Genomic DNA, 24,483 nt, shown 5'->3' with positions numbered 1-24,483 from the left:
AGGAAATGTATGCCAACAGAAGACTTTTGATACAATATAGAAATATATTATTGTGAATTTTTACAAATATTTTAGTGTAATATAGACTAAACTGACATTTTGTTCTGCAAATAATTATGATAGGCAGTGAAAACAGTTGCATCATAAGCCAGAATTAAAGTATAAAATAAAATCACATGAAAACCCATATTATTACATTTTCAAGATCTCTGGACTCTGGGGAGGTACCAGTGGATTGGAAAGCAGCTAATGTAACGCCTCTGTTTAAAAAAGGGGGCAGACAAAAGGCAGGTAACTATAGGCCGGTTAGTTTAACATTTGTAGTGGGGAAAATGCTTGAAGCTATCATTAAGGAAGAAATAGCGGGACATCTAGATAGGAATAGTGCAATCAAGCAGACGCAGCATGGATTCGTGAAGGGAAAATCATGTTTAACTAATTTACTGGAATTATTTGAGGATATAACGAGCATGGTGGATAGAGGTGTAATGATGGATGTGGTGTATTTAGATTTTCAAAAGGCATTTGATAAGGTGCCACACAAAAGGTTACTGCAGAAGATAAAGGTATGCGGAGTCAGAGGAAATGTATTAGCATGGATAGAGAATTGGCTGGCGAACAGAAAGCAGAGAGTCGGGATAAATGGGTCCTTTTCGGGTTGGAAATCGGTGGTTAGTGGTGTGCCACAGGGATCGGTGCTGGGACCACAACTGTTTACAATATACATAGATGACCTGGAAGAGGGGACAGAGTGTAGTCTAACAAAATTTGCAGATGACACAAAGATTAGTGGGAAAGCGGGTTGTGTAGAGGACACAGAGAGGCTGCAAAGAGATTTAGATAGTTTAAGCGAATGGGCTAAGGTTTGACAGATGGAATACAATGTCAGAAAATGTGAGATCATCCACCTTGGAAATAAAAACAGTAAAAGGGAATATTATTTGAATGGGGAGAAATTACAACATGCTGCGGTGCAGAGGGACCTGGGGGTCCTTGTGCATGAAACAGTTAGCAGGTGCAGCAGGTAATCAGGAAGGCGAATGGAATGTTGGCCTTCATTGCGAGAGGGATGGAGTACAAAAGCAGGGAGGTCCTGCTGCAACTGTATAGGGTATTGGTGAGGCCGCACCTGGAGTACTGCGTGCAGTTTTGGTCACCTTACTTAAGGGAGGATATACTAGCTTTGGAGGGGGTACAGAGACGATTCACTAGGCTGATTCCGGAGATGAGGGGGTTACCTTATGATGATAGATTGAGTAGACTGGGTCTTTACTCGTTGGAGTTCAGAAGGATGAAGGGTGATCTTATAGAAACATTTAAAATAATGAAAGGGATAGACAAGATAGAGGCAGAGAGATTGTTTCCACTGGTCGGGGAGACGAAAACTAGTGGGCACAGCCTCAAAATATGGGGGAGCCAATTTAAAACCGAGTTGAGAAGGAATTTCTTCTCCCAGAGGGTTGTGAATCTGTGGAATTCTCTGCCCAAGGAAGCAGTTGAGGCTAGCTCATTGAATGTATTCAAATCACAGATAGATAGATTTTTAACCAATAAGGGAATTAAGGGTTATGGGGAGCGGGCGGGTAAGTGGAGCTGAGTCCACGGCCAGATCAACCATGATCTTTTTGAATGGCGGAGCAGGCTCAAGGGGCTAGATGGCCTACTCCTGTTCCTAATTCTTATGTTCAAACCTGAATTTGTCATAGTTCTGCACAAGGAATGTTACTATGGAACTGGATGTAATTCAGCCAATCGATCCATATCTTTCACCTTGGTTTGATTTATCATTGAAGGCTACCATTGAAAAGAAGAGCTTTTATATAATTCCCTGAAAAGAAAAGTTTTGAAAATATTTAAGCAGCGAATGGTTAGGATCTGGAATGCACTGCCTGAAAGGTCGGTCGAGGCAGATTCAATCGTAGCTTTCAAAAGGGGATTGGATAAGTACCTGAAGGAAAAAAAATTGCAGGGCCATGGGGAAAGGGCGGGGGAGTGGGACTAGCTGAGGTGCTCTTGCAGAGAGCCGGCATGGGCTGGATCGCTGAATGGCCTCCTTCTGTGCTGTAACTATTTTATGATTCTATATCTGCAGAAACCAATCTTCCTCCTCTTTAATTTAAATTGTAAATCACTCCATGTTAAGTTCTGCAATCAAGTAGAAACATCACCAAACTTTGTACAGCTTATGATGCAAACCTTCTTACGCCCATGTACCAATTACATTTGTAATTGACAAATAAATCAATGGATTGAGCAGTTTCTTGCTGACTCATAGATCAGCATGTGATGAACTCCAGGTACTTCAAGGGTGCAGGAATGTTTCCAGTGCCATCCCAGGCAATGATGGGCTGTCAAGACGAACACCAGAGCTGGGAGAGAGGAGCAATTTTGGCCACAACTAATTCGATTTGAAATTTTGAAGATGCATACGAGTATAAACAGCTGCTAAATTGTTCTGAAGTTGAGTTGTGTTCGCAAGTTGAGCAGTAATGAGAATCGAATCGCAAATTATTGGCGCTCATAAAAAGTAATTTCCAGATAAATTTCCAATTGCGCTCATCGAGCGATATATGCATGCACCATCAACAACTGGGAAACCAAATATCCATGACACAACCTCTGGTATATATTCATTTTGTAACGAACAAAAGCTGATATTTAGATCATGTGAAATAATCCAACACGTGCATACAGTGGAACCGTATTAACGAAAAGTCCATTCTAGTAAAACTTGCTTTTAAAATAACAAAAAGAAACCTGGGACTTGGGAAAGCAAATGTCAGGAATATGCTGAGATCAAGATCACACGTGCATGCAGTATCACTGCAGCCTTATATACACACATATGTAATGTGAAGTAAATCTCATGTTCACAGTCTAGATACAAGCATTTCCTGACATGTTTCTAAAGTAGTTAACATGCCTGTAAATTGTTCTTTGATTAATCATGTTTTAAGCAAATCCAGCTCCAAGTGATGGTTTCCCTTTCAATAAATCATTTCATTAACAGAATTCCAATGCCTGCAAAAATAAATCACATCCTCTTGTTTTATAATTTCACTGACCTCAAGGCTACTGTTTTTAATATTAAGAGAAAAAGGCTGTCCTCCCTGGCTGGAGAGTCTAGAAGACGGGGTCACAGTCTCAGAATAAGGGGTCCCAATTTAAGACTAAGATGAGGAGAAATGTCTTCACTCAAAGGGTTGTGAATCTTTGGAATTCTCTACCACAGAGAGCTGTGGAGGCTCAGCCGATGAGTATATTTCAAGGCAGAAATTGATAGATTATTGCATACTAAGGGAATCAAGGGATATGAGGATCGGGTGGGAAGGTGGAGTTTTGGTAGAAGATCAGCCATGATCTCATTGAAAGGCGGAGCAGGCTGGAAGAGCCGAATGGCCTATTCCTGCTCCTATTTCGGATACTCTTATGTTCTTAAAGTTAAAACAAAAGTTAATACTAAGTTTAAAATGTCCTCAGGAGGTGCAATGGAAGACATGGACACATTGTACAAACCAGCTTTTTTCCCCTCTATATAACAGTCACTGTACTTTAAAAGTAATTTAGCACAAAGCGCTTTGAGAAATGTCAATGTGGGGAGGTGCTATATAAATACAAATATTGCACTGCCCCTGGTGTAAAGGCCAGGCAGTGGGTGAGATGTCCTTCTAGATGAGATCTCACGTTGATTGGTTTCAGTGCACTTGGGTTCAAATCGGAATCTGACTTCATTGCTACTGGACACCCCAAAACTGCTCCACATCAACTTGAAAGAGGCAATGTGCCTATATAACCCGCATCACTGAGTTAATTATACCAGCGTTATAAATGTCATTGTCCTTGGTCATAAATGCCGATTTTGAAGCACTGAAAATCATACAATCTTACAGCACAGAAGGAGGCCAATCGGCCCACCGTGCCTGTGCCAGCTCTTTGAAAGTTTACATAGGATTATATAATGTCTGTAAGCTTGTAATGTTTGTAGCTCCACACTGTGGATGTGGACATATTGTGTTCTGCAACTACAGGGTTAATAATTAAGCAGAAGCAGCATGTTCCGGAGACTTCGGAGAGAGCTGCCTGCCATGTTAGAAAGCTGTGTGTGCTTGTGCACTGTGAATATATCACATGGCAGCACCTGCAGGTGTAATGGGACATTTGGGTAAATATAGACACGACCGGGAACGTTTTAAAGCATATGTGGATCGGCTAGAAATGTATTTCACTGAAAATAACATAATCGAAGTTCCAGACAATGCAGTCCAGAATCAGGCGATATTGGAACAGAAGCGAGCTATCTATTCATTGTAATTTTGGAAACTTTCAAAACCGAGCATTGCGGGATCATTTTGTTTGTGGGGTGAAAAATGATGCGATCAGAAGAAAGTTATTGACGACGGATGACTTGACTTTTGAGATTGCTTATCAGACAGCGAGGTCGATGGGCATGGCCGATCAATATTCCCGATGGTCGTCAGTCAACCGAGGTGAATCGCCTGCAGATTCAAAGTGAAAGGTGGTGGAGGCCCAAAGTCTCAGAAACTGGAAATTCTAACAGAGCATCACAGTCGTGCTATAGGTGCTGGGGACAACACATTGCTCAAAGATGTCCATATGTGAAAGCAGAGTGTTTATTCTGCAGAAAGACTGGGCATCTTGCAAAGGCATGCCGACTGAAGGGTAAACCAGCTTTCAAAGCTATGAGTCCAGCGTTCAAAGCTATGAGTAGAAATCCTCAAAGACTACATAGCATAGAAGAACAACAACAGGATGAGGAGATGTTAGAGATACACGTCATCAGGAGCACGATGTTAACAGACAGCGATTCAGAAAGTATCAAAATTCACATAGATGTTGCGGGATTCAAGATACCAATGGAAATCAACATGGATGCATCCATGAGTGTAGTACCGGAGTCGTTATACCTCGACAAATTGCGTGATTTCCCATTGGAGAAAGCCAAGATAGAGCTGTGAGGCTACTCGGGAGAGAAAATTCCTGTGCTAGGTCGTATCACCGTACTGGTGAAATACAAGGATCAATTTCAGAACTTGCCTCTATTAGTACTGAAAGGAGACAAGCCGGCCTTACTAGGAAGAAATTGGTTGAGATCACTGAAGCTGGATTGGAGTGAGATTTTCTGTGTGGAAGCAAGATTTGCATCAACGGATGACGTTATCAAGAAGTATCCGAAGGTGTTCTGTGAAACGGGCAGTCCGATCCAAGGCTTCAAGGCGAGTGTCAGGGTACAGAAGGACGCTAGATCGGTTTACTACAAGCCACGTTCCGTACCATATGCACTCAAGGAGAAAGTTGAGCAAGAACTCAAAAGACTAGAGACTGAGGACATTATGTGTAAGATAGATCGATGTAATTGGGCTACACCCATTGTTGTTGTACCTAAGTCCGATGGTAATGTAAGATTGTGTGGTGATTATAAAGTAACCATAAACCAGGTTCGAGAGAGTAATTTCCCCAATACATTGCCAAATATAGAAGATTTGTTAACACCACTGACAGATCTTCTCAAAACTGGATCTTACGAATGCCTACTTACAGCTTGAACTAGATGAGGAGTCCAAGTCATGCTTGACTATAAATACTCATCTAGGCCTGTACCAATTTAATAGGCTATCGTTTGGAGTGTCTTCTGCCCCTCCCATATTCCAAGGGGTGATGAACCAGATTTTGCAAGGTATGGAAGGGGTAGTATGTTATTTAGATGATATACTAATTTCAGCACAAAATAAATTCAGGTCCAAATTATTAGGAAACCTCCATGACCAGTACCTGGGAATGTACTTGACCAAGAGTTTTGCACGCAATTACTTATAGTGGCTAGGTCTAGATAAACATAGAAACATAGAAAATAGGTGCAGGAGTAGGCCATTCCGCCCTTCGAGCCTGCACCGCCATTCAATGAGTTCATGGCTGAACATGCAACTTCAGTACCCCATTCCTGCTTTCTCGCCCTACCTCTTGATCCCCCTAGTAGTAAGGACTACATCTAACTCCTTTTTGAATATATTTAGTGAATTGGCCTCAACAACTTTCTGTGGTAGAGAATTCCACAGGTTCACCACTCTCTAGGTGAAGATGTTTCTCCTCATCTCAGTCCTAAATGGCTTACCCCTTATCATTAGACTGTGACCCCTGGTTCTGGACTTTCCCAACATTGGGAACATTCTTCCTGCATCTAACCTGTATAAACCTGTCAGAATTTTAAACGTTTCTATGAGATCCCCTCTCATTCTTCTGAACCCCAGTAAATAAAAGCCCAGTTGATCCAGTCTTTCTTGATATGTCAGTCCCGCCATCCCGGGAATCAGTCTGGTGAACCTTCGCTGCAATCCCTCAATAGCAAGAATGTCCTTCCTCAAGTTAGGAGACTGTGCACAATATTCCAGGTGTGGCCTCACCAAGGCCCTGTACAACTGTAGTAACACCTCCCTGTCCCTGTACTCAAATCCCCTTGCTATGAAGGTCAACATGCTATTTGCTTTCTTAACCGCCTGCTGTATCTGCATGCCAACCTTCAATGATTGATGTACCATGACACCCAGGTCTCGTTGCACCTCCCCTTTTCCTAATCTGTCACCATTCAGATAATAGTCTGTCTCTCTGTTTTTACCACCAAAGTGGATAACCTCACATTTATCCACATTATACTTCATCTGCCATGCATTTGCCCACTCACCTAACCTATCCAAGTCACTCTGCAGCCTCATAGCATCCTCCTCGCAGCTCACACTGCCACCCAACTTAGTGTCATCCGCAAATTTGGAGATACTACATTTAATCACCTCATCTAAATCATTAATGTATAATGTAAACAGTTGGTGCCCCAGCAAAGAACCTTGCGGTACCCCACTAGTCACTGCCTGCCATTCTGAAAAGTCCCCATTTACTCCTACTCTTTGCTTCCTGTCTGCCAACCAGTTCTCAATCCACGCCAGCTTTAACTTTGCACATTAATCTCTTGTGTGGGACCTTGTTGAAAGCCTTCTGAAAGTCCAAATACACCACATAAAGATGTAGAGTACATCGTGAGTCAGTGTACGACATGTCAATCGATAAGCAAGCAACCACCATCAGTGCCATTACAGCCATGGAAATGGCCTCCCAGGGTGTGACAAAGGCTACATATTGATTTTTCTGAGTTAGAAGGACAACAATTGTTCATTGTGATTGATAGCCATTCGAAGTGGGTTGAGGTGTTTCCAATGTGGAAAATAACAACAAGTAAAACATTAGACATTTTGCGAAGTTTATTTTCTTCATTTGGCCTCCCTGAAGAAATTGTTTCGGATAATGGACCACAATTTCGTTCCAAAGAATTTGCACAGTTCACCAGAAAAAATGGTGTGAAACATACCAAGGTTCCACCATACCACCCTGCCTCAAATGGTGCAGCAGAGCGCAATGTACAAATTGTAAAACGTGCCCTCATAAAACAAATGTTCGGTCCAAATCCAAAGAAACGACAGTTGTCATTGGATCACAAATTGGCTAATTTTCTGATTACATATCGTAATACTCCTCACACAACTACTGGTAGAACACCAGCAGAATTGTTCCTAAAACGACAGCCACGAACCAGATTCTCGTTAAAACCAAATTTGGCACAGTCCGTAGAAGAGACACAATTAAGACAGAAAGAGAATCATGATAGAGGTAGAGTAAAAGAAAGAAGTATGAAATTAAACCAGAAGGTGAGAGTAAAGAACCATCACCATAAATGGTTAAAGTGGTTACTAGGAAGAATAGTGAAGATATGTGGTCCTCGCACATATTTTGTCAAGATGTTTGATAATGGACAGGTTAGGTTTGTTCATATTGATCATATTTTATCTACAGACATGGAAGGAGTTGAAGGTGGGAATGATTCAATTATTTCTGACTCATCAGATAGTTTTGATACACCAGTAGCAAATCCTAAATCCAATGTACTGGAAACAAATCCAAGAGAAAATCAGAATTTAAGTCTGAGTCCAAGTCAGGAAAACAAAGAGCCTGAAGTTAGAGTGAGTTCAAATGAAAATCAAGGAAATTCTTTGGAGGAAAACGTTCCTCAGGATGAGCCTCAAAGGAGTTTAGATGCAACACCATGTTTGGAAGATTCTGTTCGAGAGCGAAGGTATCCTCTTCAAAACAGAAAACAAGTGGTTAAGTTAACTTTGTAAATATAGAAAAAATAAGTCTATATCCTGTGTTATGTATAAACATGCAAGTTATGTATGATGTTATAATAACTTCTTCATTAAGGAGGGAGAAGTGTAATGTCTGTAAGCTTGTAATGTTTGTAGCTCCACACTGCGGATGTGGACTTTTGCGTACTGCAACTACAGAGTTAATAATTAAACAGAAGCAGCATATTCTGGAGACTGCTGAGAGAGCTGCCTGCCATGTTAGAAAGCTGTGTGTGTTTGTGCTCTGTGAATATATCACAGATTACACAGGATACACGGCACAGAAACAGGCTATTCGGCCCAACCAATCCCATGCCGACATTTATGCTCCACTCGAACCTCCTCCCGTCTTTCCTCATCTAACTCTATCAGCATAACCCTCTATTCCCTTCTCCCTCATATGCTGATCTAGCCGCCCCTTAAATGCATCAATACTAATTGCTTCAACCACTCCCTGTGGTAGCGAGTTCCTCATTCTCACCATTCTTTGGGTAAAGAAGTTTCTTCTGAATTTCCTGTTGGATTTTGTGGTGACTATCTTATATTGATGGCCTCTAGTTATGCTCTTTCCACAAGTGGAAACACACTCTCTGTATCCACTCTATCAAAACCTTTCATAATTTTTAAAGACCTCTATTAGGTCACCCCTCAGCCTTCTTTTTTCAAGAGAAATGAGACCTTTCCTGATTATATAGACCCTCGTATTACTGGTATCATCCTTGTAAATCTTCTCTGCACCCTCTCCAATGCCTCTATATCCTTTTTATAATATGGCGACCAAACTATATGCAGTGTTCTAAGTGTGATCTAACAAGGTTCGATACAGATTTAGCAAATAGTCCCACTCCTGCTCTTTCCCCATAGCCCTGCAATTTTCGCTCCTTCAAGTATTTGTCCAATTCCCTTTTGAAAGTTATTATTGAATAAGCTTCCATGGCCCTTTCAGGCAGTGCATTCCAGATCACACCAGCTCACATTAACAAACAATTCTCCTCCTCTCTCCTGTGGTTCTTTTGACAATTATCTTAAATCTGCTTCCTCTGGTTCCTGCCAGTGGAAACATTGCTTACATTTCCAAAATGCAAGGCGTACAGAGTCAAAGCAAGTAACCCAGCATTGTTCAAACTATTTTCTGAGAGAAAGTTCAAATCCCACCTCCGCCACGTTGACTTTAACAGACAGAGCCCTCCCCCCTCCTAGCCTTTCCATTAAAGCAAAACCATAACCGGTTGGGTGCAGAGCCTCCGAGATACACCAGGTCTTGAGATGAAGAGTGGGTGACATGGAGCCAGGCAGCTTGATCTCTGCCTCCGCTTCAGCTACTGTCTGTAAGGACGCCAGCACGCCGATGCTGGCTCTCTGCAAAGCCTTGGTTGCTCTGGCGGCCAGCGCCAAGATGCATTACACCAGCGACTAGTCAGAGCCCGCACACATTACACGTCGCAGCTGCCCCAAGCAATGCCGAACCGGTGAGTGTCAAACAAGTGTCTTTCCGTATTATTGAGATTTAAAAAAATATATTAAGTAGATTTGCTGCCGCAAAACTTCCAACTATTCCGAATTTTGGACCTTTTTAAAAAAATGTTGCAGGATTAACATCTATCCCGGCATCTTTGAGCTTCCCTTTTGGGATATTCAGACTAGCTCCACACGCCAAGATCCTCAAAGACTTGAAAATCCAAGACATATACAATCCAGCTAAAGCTTCCTTTCAGCGTTTGCAAACTATTGCTGGATGAGAAACATCTCTGTCAAATGTCTAACGCATATGTTGGAATCCATCACTTGTTTGAATGTAAAGCCTTTAACTGCACCTTCTCTGCAGTGGTCGGGGCTGTTCAGTGAACAATAGGTTAATTTGTTTCCGGCATTACAACAGTGACTACACTCCAAAAGTACTCCATTGGCTGTAAAGCGCTTTGAGACGTCCGGTGGCCGTGAAAGGCGCTATATAAATACAAGTCTTTCTGTTACGAAACAACTGCATCAACAGAGTATGTTACAGTCAGCGGGGTGGCCATCTAGTCCATCTGATCTCCCTCATGTCTAGATGAGTTTCGCCTCAGTTACCAGCGAACTGAAGCGGACGCGCTGAGTTTTGCCAAATCCAATCTGGGACCAACAGGATTTAAAGTATGGAGGTGACTTTCTCCGAGCTACCGAGCAACGTCTCCTCCGCTGTCAACTCTTCGTCTTCGGTCTCCGGGTCCATGAATGGGATATGGGTCACACTGCTGCTGGGGACCATCCTGACCGCGATGTGCCTGATGGGGCTTGTAGGTAACCTCTACGTCCTGGTGGTGATGACCTTGTCCATGAGGTTGACTGGTTCCATGTATGTGTACATTGTGAACTTGGCTTTAGCCGACCTCCTCTACCTCGCCACTATTCCCTTCGTAGTGTGCACCTACTTCGCGAAGGACTGGTACTTCGGAGAGGTTGGCTGCAGGATCCTTTTCAGCTTAGACTTTCTGACCATGCACGCCAGCATCTTCATCTTGACTATTATGAGCACTGAGAGATATTTGGCCGTGGTCAAACCCTTGGATACTTTTAGGAGGAAAAGGCGCTACAGGAGGGTCGTTACTTGTGCAGTTTGGGTCATTTCCTTCCTCCTTGCCATTCCTACCATGATCATGATTGAGCTCAGAGAATTTGTCAGGAACGGGGCGGTAAAACGCATGTGCCACTCCACATGGCCACAGCAAGCCTACAAGATCTACCTGACTGTCCTTTTCCACACCTGTATATTGGCTCCAGGGATAGTCATCGGATTCTTGTACACAAAGTTGGCCCGTACTTACTGGATGTCCCAGACCACGACTTTCAACACCAAAGAAGTGAAGAGGTCCCCCAAACTGAAGATCCTCTACATGATCTTCAGTATTGTCCTTGTCTACTGTGTCTGCTTCTTGCCGCTTTGGGTGTGGCAATTGTGCAGCCTCTATCTCAACGAATCTGTAAATCTCTCTCCCCAAACCACTGCCTATATAAATTTTTCGGTAACATGTCTGGCGTACAGCAACAGCTGCATCAACCCTTTCCTCTACACCTTACTGACCAAAAAATACAAGGAACATTTGACAAACCAAAGGACGAACTCCGCGGAGTTCTCGCAAAGGAATCACCACCGGAATTCATCCCAAAAGTCGGTTTCTTCCGGGAGTCAGCAGTGCACCGACAACCTATCACTCACTTAAACGAGTCGAGGCTTGTTGCCGTTTAACGTGTGAGTATATACATGTGGAATTGGTATGTTTTAATGCTTTTTCCTTTGCCCATTTCAAATAGGTCTTCTCCACTGACAGATCACCTCGACATCTCGCGTGTACTCTTATCTCGCTCCCCATCATATAAAGTAATTGAAATAATGTGTGTGGTCTGGTTGCTTTTTTCTTAATTAGTCTATTTAAACGGAAGGGGATCTAGGAAGCTAACCTTTTGTTTAAAGTACAGACCCATTTTTATGGTGAGAATATATGACTTCAAAAACCTGGTTGGACTTAAACCAGCAGCTCTTAATAAGTATCTTTTATCAAAACAAAATGTGTGAGCACTTTGAACTAGAAGTACTCAGAGACGCTGCATCTTTTGGTGACCATCTTTCTTTAATTTCTTACAGCAAATCAATTTGAAAAGACACAAAATATATTTCAAACAGTCCCTCACAACCTCTACGTCTAAAAAAGGACGTACTCATATTTCAAGAACAATCCCAAGCTGTGTTGGGTGTGCAGTGACACAAAAGTGTCAGTACAACTCGCCAATCTGATTCCAATCTGACCCCTGGGTATTTTCTCAGCTTGTGTATCCTCCATATATCTCACAATGAACACTGCAGTGGGTCTCCAGGGCTGCCTTTTATCCCAATTAATTTAACAGTGAAACAGTAATAATATTGTTACATTGTTGGCATCAGCTTGGGTGCCCTTACCAGTGTTGAAGCATAGCAGGGGCATGGCATAGTGCAGAACTCCACTGCCTGTTCCTACACCACTCATCAGGCACTGGTGCCCTGTATCACATTAACATAGAAACATAGAAAATAGGAACAGTAGGAGGCCATTCGGCCCTTCGAGTCTGCACTGCCATTCACTATGATCATAGCTGATCCTCTATCTCAACACCATATTCCCGCTTTTTCCCCATACCTCTTGATGTCTTTTGTTTCTAGAAATCTATCTATCTCCCTCTTAAATATATTCAGTGACTTGGCCTCCACAGCCTTCTGTGGTAGAGAATTCCACAGGTTTACCACCCACTGAGTGAAAAATTTCTCCTCATCTTGGTCCTAAATTTCCCACCCCGTATCCTGAGACTATGACCCCTTGTTCTAGACTTCCCAGCCCGGGGGAAACATCCTCCCCGCATCCAGTCTGTCCAACTCAGTCAGAATTTTATGCATTTCAATGAGATTGCCTCTCTAGTCGACCCAATCTCTCCTCATTTCCTCATTGAATTTACAGCACAGAAACAGGCCATTCAGTCCAACTGGTCGATGCCGGTGGTTATGCTCCACACGAGCCTATATGCTGTACTATAGGTGCTGCCACACTAACACTTTCAACACGGATGTAAAACAGGTTTGGGTGCATAATAATATAAAACTGTGGTACTAATTTTGAGTCAGGCCATGATATGATTCCCAAGCTCACCGAGGCGAAGTGGTGCGAGGCTTCAACATAGGAACAGGAGGGGGCCATTGAGCCCCCCGAGCCTGTTCCGCCATTCAATCAACCATGGCTACTGTTGAGGGGGATGACTCATCAGGGGAGGGCAGCAGCAGCCAAGTTCATGGCACCGTGGCTGGCTCTGTTGCACAGGAGGGCAGGAAAAAGAGTGGGAGAGCGATAGTGATAGGGGATTCAATTGTAAGGGGAATAGATAGGCGTTTCTGCGGCCACAACCGAGACTCCAGAATGATATGTTCCCTCCCTGGTGCAAGGGTCAAGGATGTCTCGGAGCGGGTGCAGGACATTCTAAAAAGGGAGGGAGATCAGACAGTTGTCATGGTGCACATTGGTACCAACGACATAGGGAAAAAAAGGGATGAGGTCCTACGAAACGAATTTAAGGAGCTAGGAGCTAAATTAAAAAGTAGGACCTCAAAAGTAGTAATCTCGGGATTGCTACCAGTGCCACGTGCTAGTCAGAGTAGGAATGGCAGGATAGTGCAGATGAATACGTGGCTTGAGCAGTGGTGCAGCAGGGAGGGATTCAAATTCCTGGGGCATTGGATCTAGTTCTGGGGGAGGTGGGACCAGTACAAACCGGATGGTCTGCACCTGGGCAGGACCGGAACCAATGTCCTAGGGGGAGTGTTTGCTAGTGCTGTTGGGGAGGAGTTAAACTAATATGGCAGGGGGATGGGAACCAATGCAGGGAGACAGAGGGAAACAAAAAGGAGGCAAAAGCAAAAGACAGAAAGGAGATGAGGAAAAGTGGGGGGCAGAGAAACCCAAGGCAAAGAACAAAATGTGCCATTGTACAGCAAAATTCTAAAAGGACAAAGGGTGTTAAAAAAACAAGCCTGAAGGCTTTATGTCTTAATGCAAGGAGTATCCGCAATAAGGTGGATGAATTAACTGTGCAAATAGATGTTAACAAATATGATGTGATTGGGATTACGGAGACGTGGCTCCAGGATGATCAGGGCTGGGAACTCAACATCCAGGGTTATTCAACATTCAGGAAGGACAGAATAAAAGGAAAAGGAGGTGGAGTAGCATTGCTGGTTAAAGAGGAGATTAATGCAATAGTTAGGAAGGACATTAGCTTGGATGATGTGAAATCTATATGGGTAGAGCTGCAGAACACCAAAGGGCAAGAAAAACGTTATTGGGAGTTGTGTACAGACCTCCAAACAGTAGTAGTGATGTTGGGGAGGGCATCAAACAGGAAATTAGGGGTGCATGCAATAAAGGTGCAGCAGTTATAATGGGTGACTTTAATATGCACATAGATTGGGCTAACCAAACTGGAAGCAATACGGTGGAGGAGGATTTCCTGGAGTGCATAAGGGATGGTTTTTTAGACCAATATGTCAAGGAACCAACTAGGGGGGAGGCCATCTTAGACTGGGTGTTGTGTAATGAGAGAGGATTAATCAACAATATCGTTGTGCGCGGCCCCTTGGGGAAGAGTGACCATAATATGGTGGAATTCTGCATTAGGATGGAGAATGAAACAGTTAATTCAGAGACCATGGTCCAGAACTTAAAGAAGGCTAACTTTAAAGGTATGAGGCGTGAATTGGCTAGGATAGATTGCCGAATGATACTTAAGGGGTTGACTGTGGATGGGCAATGGCAGACATTTAGAGACCGCATGGATGAACTACAGCAATTGTACATTCCTGTCTGGCGTAAAAATAAAAAAGGGAAGGTGGCTCAACCGTGGCTATCAAGGGAAATCAGGGATAATATTAAAGCCAAGGAAGTGGCATACAAATTGGCCAGAAATAACAGCGAACCCGGGGACTGGGAGAAATTTAGAACTCAGCAAAGGAGGACAAAGGGTTTGATTAGGACAGGGAAAATGGAGTACGAGAAGAAGCTTGCAGGGAACATTAAGACAGATTGCAAAAGTTTCTATAGATATGTAAAGAGAAAAAGGTTAGTAAAGACAAATGTAGGTCCCCTGCAGTCAGAATCAGGGGACGTCATAACGGGGAACAAAGAAATGGCGGACCAATTGAACAAGTACTTTGGTTCGGTATTCACTAAGGAGGACACAAACAACCTTCCGGATATAAAAGTGGTCAGAGGGTCTAGTAAGGAGGAGGAAGTGAGGGAAATCCTTATTAGTCGGGAAATTGTGTTGGGGAAATTGATGGGATTGAAGGCCGATAAATCCCCAGGGCCTGATGGACTGCATCCCAGAGTACTTAAGGAGGTGGCCTTGGAAATAGTGGATGCATTGACAGTCATTTTCCAATATTCCATTGACTCTGGATCAGTTCCTATGGAGTGGAGGGTAGCCAATGTAACCCCACTTTTTAAAAAAGGAGGGAGAGAGATAACAGGGAATTATAGACTGGTCAGCCTGACATCGGTAGTGGGTAAAATGATGCAATCAATTATTAAGGATGTCATAGCAGTGCATTTGGAAAGAGGTGACATGATAGGTCCAAGTCAGCATGGATTTATGAAAGGGAAATCATGCTTGACAAATCTTCTGGAATTTTTTGAGGATGTTTCCAGTAGAGTGGACAAGGGAGAACCAGTTGATGTGGTATATTTGGACTTTCAGAAGGCTTTCGACAAGGTCCCACACAAGAGATTAATGTGAAAAGTTAAAGCACATGGGATTGGGGGTAGTGTGCTGACATGGATTGAGAACTGGTTGTCAGACAGGAAGCAAAGAGTAGGAGTAAATGGGTACTTTTCAGAATGGCAGGCAGTGACTAGTGGGGTACCACAAGGTTCTGTGCTGGGGCCCCAGCTGTTTACACTGTATATTAATGATTTAGACGAGGGGATTAAATGTAGTATCTCCAAATTTGCGGATGACACTAAGTTGGGTGGCAGTGTGAGCTGCGAGGAGGATGCTATGAGGCTGCAGAGTGACTTGGATAGGTTAGGTGAGTGGGCAAATGCATGGCAGATGAAGTATAATGTGGATAAATGTGAGGTTATCCACTTTGGTGGTAAAAACAGAGAGACAGACTATTATCTGAATGGTGACAGATTAGGAAAAGGGGAGGTGCAACGAGACCTGGGTGTCATGGTACATCAGTCATTGAAGGTTGGCATGCAGGTACAGCAGGCGGTTAAGAAAGCAAATGGCATGTTGGCCTTCATAGCGAGGGGATTTGAGTACAGGGGCAGGGAGGTGTTGCTACAGTTGTACAGGGCCTTGGTGAGGCCACACCTGGAGTATTGTGTAGTTTTGGTCTCCTAACCTGAGGAAGGACATTCTTGCTATTGAGGGAGTGCAGCAAAGGTTCACCAGACTGATTCCCAGGATGACGGGACTGACCTATCAAGAAAGACTGGATCAACTGGGCTTGTATTCACTGGAGTTCAGAAGAATGAGAGGGGACCTCATAGAAATGTTTAAAATTCTGACGGGGTTAGACAGGTTAGATGCAGGAAGAATGTTCCCAATGTTGGGGAAGTCCAGAACCAGGGGACACAGTCTAAGGATAAGGGGTAAGCCATTTAGGACCGAGATGAGGAGAAACTTCTTCACCCAGAGAGTGGTGAACCTGTGGAATTCTCTACCACAGAAAGTTGTTGAGGCTAATTCACTAAATATATTCAAAAAGGAGTTAGATGTAGTCCTTACTACTAGGGGGATCAAGGGGTATGGCGAGAAAGCAGGAATGGGGTACTGAAGTTGCATGTTCAGCCATGAACTCATTGAATGGTGGTGCAGGCTAGCAGGACCGAATGGCCTACTCCTGCACCTTTTTTCTATGTTTCTATGGCTGATCTGCGACCTAACTTCATATTGCCTACAACGCTGGTCGGTGTAGTTTCGGGCAACAGGAAATTCGCTTGGCACCCACACCTGGACAGAGTGGCGTAACATTCAGAAACAAACGCTGCTTTGTAACACAACTGTACCGAGTGTAGTCAGTTGGAAAGAACAGAGTTAAATACATAAATATCCGTCAGGTAAAAAAAAAGAGGCAGAGAGTCAGGTTAAAATATTTAATTCACTTTGTAAAACTTGAACCTTTCATTGGACCGGCATAATTCACCAACACTGAAACACTGCACTATTGTGTGTTGTAGATGTGACTGCAATTGGAACGAGTCGCTATTCTCTCTCTGCCTCTCTCTCTCTATATATATCATTATATATTCCCCTGCTGGGTGAGATTGTAAAATGTTTCATTAATCTAGCTTTGTTTTGCAAGTGTAGAACCCTTAATTATTTTCCGTTGGCGGCTAAATATTTAAGCTAGAAAAGGATTCCGCGTTTTAAACAAAGTACGCATCTGACCTAAAGGATGCAAAGCTGCACTTTACATTTAATTCTACGCCAGTTTGATCATAAAGCACCCTATCTGCTGCTTCCTTTGCCTTGCTGCTCATCACAGTATCAGGGAATGTGCCCGTGTCCTTTATTTAGAAGGGAGATGAATAATCGCAGATTTTAACTTCAGTTCTGGAAGAACTGTGTCAGATTTCAACTGAAATGACTGCAGAGATCTGGGGTTTTGAACTGTGATTGGAAACCCATCTATTTCCACCCACTTTACAAACTTTAAGATTTTCTTCAAATATTCCCGAAATATTATATTGAGTTCGCTTATTTATTTCAAGGATGCAATGCACTTAACCGAAATGGAGACTTAAATCTAGGCGCACATTATCCAGTCGGAACTTGTACAGACTTTGAAAAAGAAACCTCTTTCGCTTAAAAAAAAAAGTTGAAAAATAACGAAGATGATTGGAATAAAATAACTATGGGATCGGGGCAAGACGTCTAATCACAGCACAGATCCTTACGAAACCTGTCCGATTATATCAAAACTAACATTTTAAATTTAGCGACAAACGGTTTAAGATTTTCTCTGAAGTGACCGTGCTCCAGTCAAGCAAATCTAGCACTCCAACCAAACGTCCCGTACAAACCCGAGGTCTCTGCTGTAGTTTACATTTATTTTAAGTACAGAAACGCGGAATAAAATATATAAAATGTGAAGGCGGTGCCTTTTTTTAAAAAGCCTCGTAAACACACCTGGAAGTTGCATGTCATGTCCATGTTAGGAGAGCTGTTTGGAAAGGAATGAGAATCAGTGTTAGTTTCGCCAATGTGAAGTTTACAAGAAACATTTTATTTCGAAGATTAGCAAATTTCCAGTTTTGTCAAAGATTTGGTCCATTTATTGGCAGTTTCAAATATTAAGCATTCTGCAAAATAAACTATTCGGTGATGTTTAACTATCCGCCTTCTTCCTTTCCCACATTACAACAGTGACTGCACTCCAAAAGTGCTCCATTGGCTGTAAAGTTTTGAGACAACCGGTGGTCGTGAAAGGCGCTATATAAATCCAAGTCTTCCTTTCTATTACGAAACAACTGCATTAACAGAATATATTACAGACAGCGGACCGCTACCTAGTTCATTTATTTGATCAGCTTCATCTCCAGATAATGCCAGGGATTTGCCACTAATCCTCACAGAATCTTCACAGGGACAAAGGAAAATTTTGGGTTTTGCTCTGCAACACTTGGCTAGAGGAGGGCCATGAAACTTTAATGATATTGGTATAGGTTTAGTCCGACAAAAATGGAATTGACCAACAGAATGGGACAGACACAGCTCCGAGTATGAAAAGGAGATACAGAGGGTGGAATAATCGGTTCAGCAGTTTTAATAGAGAACAACATCTGTTCTCAAGAACTGGAAGACGCAAGTGCAAAATTAACGAGCCTCCAGAAGAAAAAACAGATCTTTCTCGCTCTCTCGAAGAGCAAATATTTAGAGCAGACTTCCAGAGGGATAAAAACAGTTAATGTGGTATCAATTAACTTCATGATAGGTCTATACTAATATCTGGTTAAGAGTGAACTAGGATTTATGGGGTAAGTACTCGATGGTTGCTATGCTGTTGTGACAAAGGAAATGCTAACTGTGCAAAGGAACCTCCTCGGACTGTAGAATGGAAATGTAGGATGGATAATTCTGCTAGCTCTTTATTTGATTACATTTGAAGGTTATGGGAGTTGTGGGGGTGGGGGAGGATTCAGGAAAGAATACATTTAAAAGCAGCAAGAGAAATGTCAAGGCTGTAGAGCAGAGCAGAGTTTGGGATATAAATAAGCAGAGTGGGTCAGGAAGGGACAGAGAGGGTAACAACGGTAATCATCATCATCATAGGCAGTCCCTCGAATCGAGGATGACTTTCTTCCACGTCAAAAAGTTCACAGGTGTTTCAATGAAGGACTTAATATTCCGGTCCTGAACTACATACTGAAGGGTGGAAGATGCCTGTGCGTGGATTTTTTTAAACATGTGGTGGCCATTGCACACCAGCCACCACACGGGCTTGACAGAGCTAGGCCTTTAACCAGTGGCAAGGGTTAACCAAGACGACTGGAGACCTGCTCTGCTGCACAGATCTAGTGCGCACACACACATCACAATGTGGGCTGGCCCGTGCTGCCCCTGGGCCCTCGCCTCTTCTGGGCCCCGATTACATCCCTCTACAGTCTCTCGCTGCTCCTTCGACCTGATGTCACCGCTCCTGCTGTACCTACCCACACTTCAATCACCGATGTGGATCTTGGTGACGTCCCTCTTCAATGCCGTTGCTCTCCTGCTCCAGCATGTGCTGCTCCCTGGAGTGGTATGCAATGGTAATCCAAAGTTAGAACAAAGGTAATAGGGCATCGCTGACTCAGGGAAAAAAATAGAAAAAGTCAAAGCTAAAGGCACTGTATCTGAATGTGCGAAGCAGTCACAACAAAATAGATGAATTAATAGTGCAGATAAAATGAATAGGTTTGATCTAGTAGCCATTATGTAGATGTAGTTGCAAAGTAACCAAGGTTGGGAACTAAATATTCCAGCATACTTAACTTTTAGAAGAAAATGGAAAAGGAGGAGGTGCAGCCTTGATAATAAAGGATGGGATAAAGACAGTAGAGAGAAAGGATCTTAGCTCGGGAAACCAAAAAGTAGAATCAGTTGGGGTGGAGCTAAGAAACAGCAAGGGGCAGAAAACATTGGTGGGAGTTGTTTACAGGCCCCCAAACAGTAATGGTAATGTAGGGCACAGTATACATCAGGAAATTAGAGGCGCATGTAACAAAGGTAATACAATAATCATGGGGGACTTTAATCTGCATATAGACTGGGCAAACCAAATTTGCAGTAATAGTGTGGAGGACGAATTCATGGAATGTATAAGATGGTTTTCTAGATCAGTATGTTGAGGAACCAACTAGAGAATAGGTTATTTTAGATCGAGTATTATGCAATGAGAAAGGGGTAATTAATAACCTTGTTGTAAAGGGACCCTTAGGGAAGAGTGAGCATAATATGATGGAATTTTATATTAAGTTTGTAAGTGATTTGGTTAAATCTGAAACTAGGGTCTTAAATTTAAACAAAGGAAACTACATAGGTATGAGGGGAGAGTTGGCTAAGGTAGATTGGGAAACTACATTAAACGGTATGATGGTAGACAAGCAATAGCTAACATTTAAAGAATGAATATATAATTTACAACAAACATACATTCCTTTAAGGCATGAAAACCCCATAGGAAAAGTGGTCCAACCGTGGCTACCAATAGAAGTTAAAGATATTATTAGATCAATGGAAGAGGCTTATAATGTTCCCAAAAAGAGCAGTAAGCCTGAGGATTGGGAGGATTTTAGAATTCAGCAAAAGGGGATGAAGAAAGTGATAAAGAAAGCGAAAAAAGAATGAGAGTAAACTAGCGAGAGATATAAAAACAAACTGTAAAAGCTTCTACAGGTATGGAAAAAGGAAAAAGGCCATGGGTCACAGTCTCAGAATAAGGGATCGGCCATTTAGGACTGAGATGAGGAGAAACTTCTTCACTTAGAGGGTGAATGAAGCTTTGGAATTCTCTACCCCAGAGGGCTTTAGAGGCTCAGTCATTGAGTATATTCAAGACAGAGATCGATAGATTTTTAGATATTAAGGGAATCAAGGGATATGGGAATGGTGCAGGAAAGTGAAGTTGAGGTACAAGATCAGCCATGATCTCACTGAATGGCAGAGCAGGCCTGAGGGCCTGAATGACCTACTCCTGCTCCTAATTCTTATGTTCATATGTTCTTAATTAAATATAATGGCCCGGAATTTGTGGTTGTAATGATGGCAAAACTGTCAGCGTTCACCGTCATTACTGTGTAAAACTGACAGTTACTATCTGGCATCCGCACTTGTTCGGTTAAATGCAGAAATCGGAAGTTGCTGTCGGTGATACTCTGCTCCTCCACAGGGTGCGCTGTTGCAGTCCTTACAAATGGAAATCAATTAAAAGTCACTGATGTGACGTGAACTTCAACTTTTTATGCACTACTCTTGCTGTAAAAACCTTGAGAAAGTTAAGCCTTATTGAATGAGGTGTAACTGAGGTTTAATGGCATACTAGGTCATAATTACTGCTGAACGACGTCTCTGGTGCTGAAAAAATAGTTTTATATTGTGGAGTGTCGTTTTCACCATGCCATGATAAAAATTCCACAGATTTTTAAAATAATAAAAAAAATATATCATTTTTTAAAGTTTATTTATGATATTTCAGCTTCTACTTTCATCCCATGTGTATGTCCCAATTTTTATTTCACTTTCTGTAAAATTATTGAAAAGTGAATGATAAAACCTGCTTTTTATTTCTTGGTTTGCTGTCTGTGAGAATTCTTCAATGTGATTGGCTGCTCAGGCTACTTGATGACATCACTGTTGCTGGACACCACAGATCCCCTATAGATGGCGCCAGCTGGAAAGTCACATTGGAAAGGGGGAAATCAACGCCATGGAGCCCGCTAAAACTTTCTTCCAGGTCACGGCAAGTGCAGTCACTTTGCTACTGACTGCATAATCCAGGCCATTGAGTTAAAATTAGTCTATAATCCTTTCCATAGGCAGCCATCTTGTACCCAAGTGGGCATTTCTCATGTGTGAGGCTAGACAGTAGTACTACAGGCTATTCATCCTCATAGGGCATCACAGTTAAGCATGATCCTGCTTTGTTTCAACATTCACATGCAAACTTTTACATCAGTCACTCGATACCAATCAGAAACAGGAGTCCAGTTTGATTTTTTTCTCCTTCTCACAGCGCCTCAAAGCCTACTCCAACTGAGATCAGTTAACTCAACAAAAACACTGGGAGTCATCCTGGGACCTCGTGGTATGCATAGCTTCATATTATACCAGGAAATGATTTTACTCACATGGCCATCAGGGAGTTCCCAAGGATTCATGGTTTACCAGAACATAAATTATAGATTAATATCAGTCATATAACTCACATGTCCAAATAAATGTATTTATTGACTCATCAAGTCATTTTGATGTTGGGTGATAGTTTAAAATTAGGGGATATGTACAATGGGCAGCTGAATCGATCACCCCCTTTTACACTATCACCGAAAGTGAAAATTACCCCCATCTTTTATATATTACACTAGTTTGTGAGCGATATATTTGGTGCTGAATAACTTGTTCATTTTTGAACTTAACATCACAGGCATTTGCCAGATATTCGAACAGTCACTGAGGAGCACTAGTAAAGACTTGGAAATAGGTCACCTGTATGCCATCTGCATGAAATTGTACATGCAGTAATCACAGTAAGAACATTCCCTCCACAGAACTGAAAGTTTAGAAAACGTACCGATGCAATGCTTACAATTTATTTTATTACAAACTATTGATATCGAGTCAGTTTTCTTCAGCTCAACACTGGCGAAACAAAAGCTATCCTTCTTTGGTCTTGCCAGCACCCCTGTGCCTCTGGCTCCAATCCATCAACCTCCCTGGTTGCATGATGCTATGGAATCTTGCTGGTTTGCTCGACCCTAAACTGACTTTCCTACCTCATCTCTTGTCACTGAGGGCCCAGGGGAAGCACGGGCCAGCCCACACTGCGATATGTGTGCGCACTAAGTCCATGCAGCAGAGCTGGTCTCCAGTCGTCTTGGTTAAGCCTTACCACTGGACCAAGACCTAGCTGTCAAGCCCGTGTGGTGGCTGGTGTGCAGCGGCCACCACACATTAAAAAAATCCATGCACAGGCGTCTTCCACTCTTCAACATGCAGTTCGGGACCTGGAATATTAGGTCCTTCATTAAAACACCTGCAAACTCATCCCTTTTTGACGTGGAAGCAAGTCATTCTCAATACGAGGGACTGCCTAAGAAGATTTGTCTACCATTGTCTAACATTGCCTATTTGCACTACTATCTGTCCCCTGAAGAAACCTTAAGCCATTCCTCCATTTACCGTTAGACTGTTCTCCTCTCCTTTTTTGACATACTTCAATTAATCCAGATTAGCATGGTCCAAGAGCTCTTTTACACCGAGTACTGCACAACCATTATCCCTACTCCTACCAAGCTCCATTGGCTCCGTCCCCCCAGGCCATCAGGTTCAAGAATCTCATCCTTGTTTTGAAATCCTCCCATGCTCTTGCCAACTTATCAAAGTAATCTTCTCCATCTGAATGTCTCAGCAGTTCCCTTCGGTCCTCCAACTCTGTACTTTCCTTTTACTCATTCCCAGGATGTGGCCATCCCTGCAAGGCCAGCATTTATTGCCCATCCCTAATTGCCCTTGAGAAGGTGGTAGTGAGCCACCTTCTTGAACCGCTACAGTCCGTTTGGTGAAGGTACTCCCACAGTGCTGTGAGGAAGGGAGTTCCAGGATTATGACCCAGCTTATTGCCTGTCTCTCATTCCCTCAATTGGAGGCTAATATCAGTCACTGCTCTATTGTTTTTTTTATAACTTTCTCACTAAATTACACTGCATTGTTACCCCGTTTCTTCTTTCAAAACTCTCTAAAAAATTATCATTATCAGTTGCTTCCCTATTAGTCTTTCCCACTCCCGCTCGATGTCCTCTCTCTTTGTAAAGTGCTCAGATGTCCTTTTACATTTTGGCTGATTGTTATTGTGGTAATTGTTGGAAAACTCTCTCATTAAGGAAATAGCGCCATAGAAAATTACTAATTCTTTAGGGAACCAGCAGATGGCTTCTTGCCCGTTGAAGGGTTGCTCCAGATTGGTTCTCAGTTACAAGAGTTTACAGTTATGACAATTCTCAGTCACAGATATTTATGTACAACAGATCTCTTCATCTGAAAGCAATGGGAAAATAAGAGTTTACAACACAATGTTTGTTTTCTCTTCTCAAGAAGTCCCTTGTGATAGAGAACTGGAAGGGCCCATGTAATTCCTTTTGGCGTGGGCAGGAGGAATGATGGAGAGGGCGATACGCAGCCTTAGGTTACTAATCAGCAGTAAGATTCCCATCATTTTGAAAATGTGAGCTTCCTCAAGCATGTGGGCTTGTTAACACTAAGAAATCTTAGTACAGGTCATAAATTTTAATGGTAATTAACTATAAACTGTTTTGTAATAAACTTGCAGAAATTAAAGAATCATATTCTTTCAGTGGGAACACCATGATCTATCAACAGCAGAGATGTTTCTACTTGTGATCTACTGAACTATCCAACTTGTTATTCTTCAGTGATAGCCTTTCATAAAACCTCATCTTCAAAAGAAACACTGCTGCACATTAGCTGCCACACGGAGTAGTTGGGGCCAATAGTATAGATGCATTTAAGGGAA

General features: G+C 42.6%; 1 protein-coding gene and 1 pseudogene across 1 annotated transcript; one reads left to right on the top strand and one right to left on the bottom strand.

Moving 5' to 3' along the window:
* The window catches only part of LOC139281222 (UDP-glucuronosyltransferase 2C1 pseudogene), a 177,874-nt pseudogene that overhangs the window by 121,484 nt on the left and 31,907 nt on the right, over positions 1-24,483 (bottom strand).
* On the top strand, positions 10,325-11,389 carry uts2r5 (urotensin-2 receptor 5). Its single transcript, XM_070901776.1, has one exon. It carries the CDS (start codon positions 10,325-10,327, stop codon positions 11,387-11,389), a length of 1,065 nt encoding a protein of 354 aa, XP_070757877.1.

This window comes from Pristiophorus japonicus, chromosome 15, assembly GCF_044704955.1.
Source record: "Pristiophorus japonicus isolate sPriJap1 chromosome 15, sPriJap1.hap1, whole genome shotgun sequence".
Lineage (NCBI taxonomy): Eukaryota > Metazoa > Chordata > Chondrichthyes > Pristiophoridae > Pristiophorus > Pristiophorus japonicus.
The sequence above is the reverse complement of the archived record's forward strand: the minus strand, read 5'-3'. Positions and strand labels throughout refer to the sequence as shown.